This window comes from Micromesistius poutassou, assembly GCF_964030765.1.
Source record: "Micromesistius poutassou genome assembly, chromosome: 2".
Classification (NCBI taxonomy): Eukaryota; Metazoa; Chordata; class Actinopteri; order Gadiformes; family Gadidae; genus Micromesistius; species Micromesistius poutassou.
In genome coordinates, this window is record NC_140272.1 from 4605493 (window position 1) to 4615844 (window position 10352).

Consider the following 10352-nt stretch of genomic DNA (forward strand, 5'->3'; position numbering starts at 1 on the left):
AAATAGTAAGATCATTTCAAACTAATTACTCAAATTATAGCTTCTACCTCCATATTTGTAATGCAGCTACACGTTGACATTTACTTTAAAATAACACAAACATAGATAAGCACACTGATAGTCCCGTGATATTGTACAAAGCTTTGACCACTGGGGGCCGTTCCATTGGGTGAGTTCACAAATAATTAACACGCGGAGCTGAACTCAGAGACACTGCAGACACGTTCACGTGACGCCGGTTATGCAAACCGAAGGCTTTCTGACTGAAGGGAGTTCCGACCGCAGGCGGGTTGACCTGTGGTCGTCCAGGCATGCATCAGGTTGACCTTCTGTCTCCTAGACACACGACACGGGTGGGTAGATCTGCACTACAGTCAGGGCTCAGTCGACTGATCACACTGGAGTAGCCGGTCAAAGAAACACAAGACAAAGCAGGGAGCCACGTTCGTCTGGAGAAACATTTTAATAAGTGTTGGTTTTTTTTAAACAAGAAGAACCTCATTGTTAACATGGTCTGTGGGGAAAGGCCGGCTAAAAGTTTTCCTGTACAGTTCAGAGAGGAGGCGCAAGGAACAGGTGATGGAGGGAGAGAGAGAGAGAGAGAGACACACACGAAGAGAAGGAGAAGAGAGGAGGAAAATGATATTTCCGATGTGATGAAGACGACCTCTCAACCTGGAACAACAGCTCATGTTAATCGATATCTTTCTTTAATTGAGTCCAGGCCCAATGAGGTTTGTCGTCTTTAATAGTCTTGAATGGGATTCACTGTAAAGTTCAGGCTGCATCAGTAAGAGAAGAACGTACAAATGGTAAAAATATATAAATTATGTGAACATGCATCATGTGAAAGTGTGAGCGTTATAAATACACAGAAGCAGTTTGAGATCTTTCCTTTGGTGTGTGTCTGGTCATTCTTATTTCCTCCCTGGACAGGAAGTGGTACTATTGTAAACAGGAAGTGCTCTCTGAACTCACAGGAAACAGCGCCAAGGGGGGGGGGGGGGGTCCGTGTGTTTTGCCTGGTGGGGCCAAAGGGATGTTTTTGGTGGGGAGGGCAAAGGTCACAGGGTTAGAGAGTGAGAGTCTGGAGAGCGAGAGAGAGTGCCTGAGATGTTCTCTCCGAGCTGAGGGGGGTGGGGGGTGGGCGATGGAGAAGATAAAGAAAGGAGGGAGGGAGGGAGGGAGAGAGGGGAGACGTCCCTTTGAGTGTCCCACTCCAGAGGGATGGAGTGAGGAGGGAGGAGAGGATTAAAGAAAGTCACACAAAGCTCCCCTCTCACCTCCCGGTAGGGGGGAGGGAGAGGGGAGGAACACATCTATGAAGGTTAGGACTACAGTATCCTCAGGTCTCCATGGCGATTGTCTACAATGTAACTGGGGGGGGGGGGGGGGGGGAGGAAAAAAACAAACAGGAAAACATGTTGCAGATGCAGAGGAGAGAGAGAGAGAGAGAGGAGTGACCGAGCAAGCCCCCCCCCCCGCCTCAGAGGCCGGCGTCGTTGTAGGTGGGCGTGGCCACCTTGAGGATGCTCTGCGCGTTCTCCTCCAGCATGGGGCGCCACTTCACCTCGCCGGTCAGCAGCAGGTCCTCCGCGTCCAGGGAGTCGATGTACTGCATCTGTATAGAGGACGGACACACACACACACACACACACACACACACACACACACACACACACACACACACACACACACACACACACACACACACACACACACACACACACACACACACACACACACACACACACACGAAATCTGTCATTTGAGTAAGAAACATTATACATTATTTGAAAAAATATATATGTTATTCTCAATGATATTTTATATTATAAATTATATCAATTTATTAGGGATGCACCGAAATTTCAATTTGGCCCAAAAGCGCATTTTCGGCTTTTGGCCGAAACACTTTTATCACCGAAACAACACGTCCGAAACAGGAAATTGTGATGAAGCAAACAAAAACCGCGGCCAGCACACGCTTGTCTGGATAAGCGCCTCTGCGCCAACATGTCTGCGGTGTGGGCATATTTCCATATATCTGAAAAAGACTAAATGTAGTAATCTAGAGAACCAGCTACAACCTTGTTTTCATCCAAACGAGCCGTCTTTAGCGACGGCTCGCTATGAGACAGCTTCTATGAGCTGTCGGCTATCAGCCGCGAGTTTAGGGACCGTCCGCAAAGTGCCGACGGCTATCATCCGCGAGCTTAGGACCGCAAAGTGCAAAGTGCAAAACGGAAAAGTGTTTTTTCAGTGCTAAATAAATATTTTTATACTTTTAATAATTGTATTGATTTATTCTTTGAATTGCAATGCCTTGATTTTAGTGAGGTTAGTACACAGTCATAGCTATAAATGCAATGGTAGGCCTACTAATTGGCATAATAATTTATTTTGGGTTTTCGGCCTTGGTTTCCTCATTTTCGGTTTTCGGTTTCGGCCAAGAATTTTCATCTCGGTGCATCCCTACAATTTATCAATCTTTTGAAACACAGACCACCTGCAGTCCCCTCACCGACCACCAGAGGTCCCCAAAGGTACTTATAAAACGGTCTCAGACCCAATGACTCCAATCTAATCCTATATCTTAAAGCTAGGGTATGAAACTTGGAGAATCCAGCCTGAGTAAGACATAAATCCCGACCCCTCCAGCCTCTCTGAGTGAGTGAGTGAGTGAGTGAGTGAGAGTGAGAGTGAGAGAATGCGTCAGTGAGATAAAATAAGAGAAGAACAGGCTGAAGGAGAAAGATAAGACTGAGGGAAAAGGGAGTGATGGGGAAAAAGGGGGAGGGAGAGGAGGAGCAGGAGGAAGAGGAGGGGGAGCAGGATGACGAAGACAAGGTGAGGGGGAGCAGCAGCAGGAGGTAGGGAGGTGGGGGGGGGTTAATGAGCTCAGGCTGAGGGCCAGCAGCAGATGGAGCTGCAGGTGTTTCTGGAACCTGCTGCTTTCACTCCTAACAAGAAGGATATAAAACACAGAGGAGGAGGAGGAGGAGGAGGAGGGAGGAAAAAGAGGATTGGCAGAGAGGGAAGAGGAGAGATGAGGGGAGAGTAAAGATGACAGAAGTGGATTGAAGGAAAAATTAGCGAGAGGAAAGAAAAGAGGAGGATAGAAATATAGAAACAATGTATGAAACTTAAGTCTGGATTCATCTGATAGTGCATGTGATGTGTGCAACGGATTGCACGTTCCAAACTACACTCACTCAAAGCGCTTTACAGTGAGTGCCTCACATTCAGCCACCAACGTCGGGTCAACTGTATAGACAATATATAAATGAGTACCTGTTTGCGGACATACTCCAACATGAGCTCCAGCTGCCGGGGGTCCTCACACTCCCTGTTGAACAGGTTCCTCCACAGAGCGGCAGCCAGCACTCTGTCGTCAGACAGGATGCCCTGAGAGAGAGAGAGAGAGAGAGAGAGAGCGAGAGAGCGAGAGAGAGAGTGAAATCTCGACACAGATTTCCCCTGCACATAATTGTTTTAAAACACATAAGCTGCTTAACCGTTTTTTTAAAGAGCCTCCTAGCGAGTGTCTTTGAGTTTATTTTTAAGCTGGCACTTAAACATAGTACTCAGCATGGTGTAGCATCCTATCCTAGCTGTACTGACAAATGTACTTTGTGTGAGTTGCTTTGCATAAAAGCATCTGCTAAATGCCCTACATGTGAATGTAAATGTCCCTGAGCAAGTCCCTGGCTGTCGCCTTGCATGATTGACTCCGTACATGTAAATATAAATGTACATTTCTCTCTCACCTCATCGTATCCAAATATGGCAGCATAGAAAGTCTCTGTCATTGACTTCAAACTCTCCTTCCTGTGAGAAGCATCAATCTATGAGAGACAGACAGAGAGAGACACAAAAGATGATTTAATGGAATTGAATCAAAATATTATAACCAATACAACTCTGTATGTTGGAGTTTGTGTTTAACATGTGAATGGTCAGAGCGTGGTCAAAGTATCGTCGCAACAGAAATATTCAGCAAATATGTGAACGGGAGGGAGAGGGGCCAAACGCATCTGCCAGAGCAAACACAGACACTAGCTCCCAGGCTAGGTATTATGTATAATTATCAGGTTAGCACAACACCAGCAGCAGCAGCAGCAGCAGCGGTAAACTGAGGTTCGAGGTAGCCGGGTCGCGCTAGGTTAGCCTGAGAGCTAAACTTGGCCATTGAGCGGCCAGCAGCTCTCGGGTGACGGGAGCAGCAGCTAGCTGGCGGTCATAGCCAGACCATGACCACTGTTTTCACTTCTCCTTTGCCGCAATTAGCATGAAACCCTAGAGCCGCTCCAATCACGGGGCCCGTGGTTCACACATGGGCTCCTGGACCTCCTGATTACCCTCGGAGCAGGGCCACCACGTGCACACAAACAAGACGGACCGATCCATGGGGATTCGGAGCGCTTTGACTGCACCGAATGTTATTCTGGAGGTGGTTTCCTCGGATGGGAATCAAAGTCTTCAGTTCGTAGTTGATAGGGGCACACAGAGTCATCTTAGGCTACTGAAACTGTGCATTTGTCTTGTTTGAGTTTTTCCTTCTGGTATATTATGCATGTATTCGTTGTTACATGGCTTCTGTCCGACTTCTAGCGTTTGTGTGGATGTACGTGCATTAAACTCATTGAACCCCTGAACCTGTATAACGAGGTCCCAGTGAGCCGTCAAGATCAGGTGACAGTTTTCCCTCCGCTCACTATAAACACAACCTATCAAACGTCACCATCCTGGGATACGTTGGCTCCACACACACAATTTCAGAAAGAGAAAATCATCCTTTTTCTGCCCAAAGAGTAGATCTAGTAGATCTTAATTTGGCCGGTCTTTGAAATTAACCCGACCCAGGTGTGTGTGTGTCTGAGCCTTTGATTCAAACTACAGAGGAGGTAAACCCAGGTTAGGATCAGAAGACTTTAGGAACAGGAGCACAGATAAAAAATTACTTGTGTAATTTTTAGTAGTAAATTAGTAAAAAATTACTAATTACGTGCGTGCGTGCGTGCGTGCGTGCGTGCGTGCGTGCGTCCAGGTGTTTTCACAGCTGCGTATATTCTGGTCTGTGCGCACTCGCACATGTGTGGCCTGCTTCTTCTCAGCACAAGAGCGAGAATGCACGCACAAATACACAAATGCCCTCCCTCGCTCTCTCACTACTTCTCTCTCTCCCTCCCTCTCACTACTTCTCTCTCCCTCTCTCTACCTCTCTCCCCCCCCTCTACTCACCCCCATGATCTTACACCTCTGCTCCACATCCTCCCACATGGAGTGGACGATGTAGCGGCACATGTACTTCCCCTCCCGCCCCTCCTGACGCATCCGCACCAGACACATCCTGCAGGGGGGAGACGGGGGAGAGAGGGGGAGACACGTGAGAATGGAGACAGTGAGACAGGCCACAGGACAGACAGGTGTACTAAAAGGCAAGTGGCTGAGGAAAGGTGATTAGAAAACAAAAACAGAGCTGATGGGAGAGAGTCAGGAGAGGAGGGTTTGAAGAGATGTTATGAGATGACAACGTGTAAATAAAGACAAGGGAGACGGAGTAATGAGTGACAGAGGGAGAGACATTGAATGCAGTTTGTGTGTCTGTTACTCCTACTCAAACAATGCATTCTAACAGCCTGGAGAGGCCAACGTGTGCATGTGTAAACATGTGCACACACACACACACAAACAAACATCCTACTCACCATACGTGCAGCTGGGCTATCAAGAACCACGAGTTGAGCGTGTCTGGAAGCGTGCACCCTACACACACACACACACACACACACACAGTCTCTGATGTCTGTGTGCTTTGGTACACGAGGTTCATTCTCATAAGAACATGGTTGAGATAAACAACATGGTGACACCTTGGCTCCATACGCGGCCAAACCAGTCGTGGGTGTGTGTGTGTAATGCAGAGATAAATGACGGTTTCTTTAGGTCACTGTAGTCTGAAGAAGATACAGCTGCAGTTCCGCTCCAGTGTGTAATGTTGTACTACTCCATCATAGTAAGTGTAAAAAGTGTGTGTGCGTGCGAGACTTACTTTCAAAGAAGTCGTCGTAATTTATTCTTTCTACACAGCAGGTGTACATGCGCAAGGCAGCAATCTTGATTTTCTGTAAAGAGAAAATATAAGCAGAGATTATTCATAAGCAGAGCAGAAACAGATCTGACCATGGGTTTCCTGCCAGGTCAGGATAAAGGTCAACCTCGCCAGGCTTCAGGTTATGAGGATCTACTGGATTTATGTGATACGTGCCGACGGTGATGGACAGATGGTTCATCCAATCACCTGACATTTTTTCAAGTGCCTGCAGTATCCAGTCTTCTGATGTTAATTAATGCAATAACTAATGTTAATGGTAATTAAATGTACCCTTATCATTAAGTGTTCCATTCACATTTATTATAGATGTAGATATAATACTTGAAACTATTTTAACCCAATGGACTTAGTTTCTTTTTAACTTTAAGAGACAGACATCGATACTGTTCCAGTGTCTGATCGGCTGTCAGCCAAGTCGCCACGGACCCCGTGTTGCCGTGACCTGCCAATCAAAAGATCAGAACCACCGCTCGGCCAAAAGGGGGAGGAGATGATGACACAGAACACAGCAACAACCTCTGGGAACAGGAAACAGGAAGTGAGTCACAGAGCGCGGGGCACGGCAGTGCCCGCCCGTGAGCCTAGCACTGGGCCAAATGGCTCGGCTCACCGTGCATTCCTCCACGCGCGCTCTCTCTCTCTCTCTCCACCTCCTGGGGGATAAAGACCCGATAAAGACCATGAAACGACCGTAGTCGTGGCAACAGACAGGGTCCTTCACGCCTGCCAGGGCAACACAGCTTGGCTGGGAGTGGGGATACAATTAGCCGTATCCCAATCCATCAAACACCAAGCGAGTGTTGACTCCTAGAGAGCGCTGGCTCCTAGCAGACCCTACCAAACGCTCAACACTGTGGGAGAGAGTCGTTTGGCTGCGATATTAAAGGATAGCTTAGCAGAAGCAATCATTGAGGTTCAACTTCCTCAATAACAACACGATTGCCAGCAAACTAGCCCAACTAGGGCTAGTTTAACTACCCCAACATGTGACGCCATGAGTTCCATTCTATTAAGATACCTAAAATGCAAAAGATCCATTCCATGTTAATAATCCATTATACTTTATAGAGCAAGGTAGCCTATAAAGTACCTAGCACCCTAAAAGACCCTAAAAGTGTCACAGCAAGCCCTAACCCTTGTTAGGAACCTAACAAGTTAGGGCTATATTCTAGGAGGGCTGTTTCCAAAACCCACGTATGGGGGGGAATCTTTACTGATGGGAGTTTGGCATTAGGAAGAAACCAGAGAACCAGAGGGAATCCTTCATGAGAAGGTCAAACCGTTAACACCTGCAGGCTGTGAGGGATCAGAGAAGAACACCGAGCCAACTCACCTCCATCTTGTCTATTGCCTTTCTCTAAACTGACTAATGCAGAATACAGTAAAGGTACAGGATCACTATTCTCATACCTTACAAACACTAGAGTGTTTAAGATAAGATAATCCATTATTAGTCCCACAGTGGGGAAATTTGCAGTGTTACAGCAGCAAAGAGCAAAGACGATAAAATAAAGAAATAAAGACGACAGTCGTGCAAAATACAATAAAATACAATATGTGTGTGTCAGTGAGAGCAGTGCTGATTGTGGAGTCTGACACCACTGTGTCTCAGCCTATCACTGAAGCTGCTGCTTAGTGATGCAAGTGTCCCGTGAAGGGGGTGGGACGTGTTCTCCAACATGACCCTCCTGTCACCAACCACCTCCACTGGGTGGAGCGACCACCCCAGGACAGAGCTGCCTCTCTTTTTCCCCTCCACAAAGGGGTATTCCATACATTCCTGGCTGTACATTAACCACCCTAACCTTAATCACAAAATATTGAACACCTACAATGTGATTGTATAGGTTGTAAAAATCTGCATAGAAACTAACGGCAAGGCTTTTTAGAGGAGAGCTGTGACGAAACAGCAGGAGACATTCCCAGCACTAAAGGCGAAAGTATCCTTCTGCATAGACATCCACGGAATATGGCACATCTACGGCACATTCCCATCAATAAAGACCAAGCCACCCACCCACCCACCCACCCCCACACCCACAAAACCTACTCAACTGCTCCAATGCAGTAGTATACTACTGGCTTTAGAATGGAAAAACGATCCGGTTGGGATTGGAGTAAATTAAGCCCTGGTCATGGGGGTCGTTCTTTATACGTACGTGTTTACATGAGAGTGTTTATGTTTATCACAGCAGGAGGGGAAATCTAGATGCACAGCATGCGTACGTTTGTGTGTGATCTTCAAATAGCCCCCATGAAAGAGGACTCAACAGTATGCATGCTTGTGTGTCTATGTGCAAATGCGTACTGCACGTGTAGCTATGGAACACACACACACACACACCACCACCACCCCCCCCCCCCCCCCCTCTGCTGGCCTCTCTGGCCTTTCTCAGATCACATGTGATCTGAGGAAGGCCATCTCAGCCGAAACGTTATCACCTCAATAAAACCTCTTAACTCAGTGTGCGGTACTACTTCTTTCTTTTTCAAGCTTTAGCCCAGGGTGCCAGCACCTCTTGATCTGGTGTGCGTTTGCATCTCTCCCATATAGTATTCTCTGCTTCACAGCCAGAACCTCTCATTCCTTGTTGTTGCTCTTGAATTATTCATTCAAGTTAATCCCGTACTCAGACCTCCATGTTGTTCAGCAGATACTTTTACCGCAGGACACTTACAGTGCGATTACTTAGCTACGAGTCATCTAGAACCAGGTCTAGGTTAAGGGGTTTCTTGCTCAGGAACACCTACAGGTAAATGGTCCTCATTTATAGAGCGCTTCTATCCAAAGCTCTCTACAGTGTTGACTGACATTCACCCATTCATGCACACATTCACACACCGACAGCGGAGTCAGCCACGCAGGGCGACAGCCAGCTGGTCAGGAGCAGTCAGGGTGAGGCGTCTTGCTCAGGGACACCTCGACACTCCGCTAGGAGGAGCCGGGGATTGAACCAGCAACCTTGCGGTTACCAGCCACCCGGTCTACCTCCTGAGCTAATGCCGCCCCCAGGTAGGCTGCTGACATTGGGGTTCAAACCAAGAACCTTTTTGACTCCGGGTTAATCACCGGAACCATAACCAGTAGACCCTCACCACCGCTCACCCATTTGTTGTATTTGAGGGGGCCGGTGAAGCCCATGGCCTCGATGAGCTTGGTGAACGACCCCACCTCATCCTCAGAGTGCTGCGGGGTCTCCTTCACATTCAAGAGCTGGGGGGGGGGGGGGGGGGGGGGGGGAGAGGGCACAGAGAGAGGAGGTGAAGGGGAGAGAGAGAGAGAGAGAGAGAGAGAGGACCGAAGGAGAGGAGAGAGAGAGGACAGAGAGGAGGGGTGAGAGAAAGGAGGGGGGAGAGAGAGAGAGAGAGAGAGAGAGAGAGAGAGAGAAGCGTTTAAAGTGATGTCTTCAGCACAACACTACTCTAACTCATGTACATGTGGCTTTGCCAGTGTTTTGCCACCATGAATCCTCACCTGGGGGCTGCTGTGCAGGCTCCGGCATTGTGTGGTAATGCTGGAAGATGCTCTGGCTCTCTGACAGGCCCACAGTGCCCTGGCTAGGGCTTCCCGTTCTGAGATCTGGAGAGATTAACAGTGATTGTTAACGTAGTATCTAAAAAAGGGGATCGGAACAGGCTCATCCGCTCCACTGAGTGGCAGGGTGCGCTTTGATTACAAAACACATCCCACGTTGTTATTTAATCATTATTTTAATATATATGGATATTTATCTCATTTAACCAGCCTGTTCCGAGTCCAGCCTGCTTCACGGTTACCTTTCCGAGGGACGCGGTGATATTGATGCCCAGGCGGAGCGCGGACTGCAGCGGCCGCCGGTACATGACTCCGCTACGGGTCGCAGCGACAGCACGAGGGCCTGGGACTGTCCGCTAATTGTTTTCCCAATTAAACCTTCAAGTTGAGGAAGCTCGGCCGCTGTCCCCCACCGCCTCCTCTGAGCAATGTCACAGGAATCGGTCCCGCCGCGAAAGCTGTCCGATCGGAAAACGAGCCCTCGCACAAAGGGTCCGCTTCTATAACGCAGTGCCGGTAACGGTGCCGCTCATCGTGAGTGCGATAAATGTTTAATTAAAAGTACAATAAGTATAAGGTATGTACAGAGATCGTTTTTTTTAAATTACGATTCTATAAGTTAAATGTATTTTTCATGCAATTGTAGTGTTTTTAAGAGGACCAGGGATAAGAATACTACTGCTGCCTGCTACTGTAATA

General features: G+C 47.8%; 1 protein-coding gene across 1 annotated transcript; it reads right to left on the bottom strand.

The window, feature by feature from the left end:
- Positions 1–440: 440 nt before the first annotated feature.
- Positions 441–10082, bottom strand: uqcc1 (ubiquinol-cytochrome c reductase complex assembly factor 1). The gene is made up of 9 exons (XM_084463712.1): positions 9896–10082; positions 9594–9698; positions 9225–9332; positions 6056–6128; positions 5712–5769; positions 5245–5353; positions 3771–3848; positions 3295–3408; positions 441–1621 (listed from the first exon to the last, which is right to left on the bottom strand). The coding sequence occupies exons 1-9, from the start codon at positions 9959–9961 to the stop codon at positions 1487–1489; spliced, it is 846 nt and encodes a 281-aa protein (XP_084319838.1). The 5' UTR covers positions 9962–10082; the 3' UTR covers positions 441–1486.
- Positions 10083–10352: the final 270 nt, after the last annotated feature.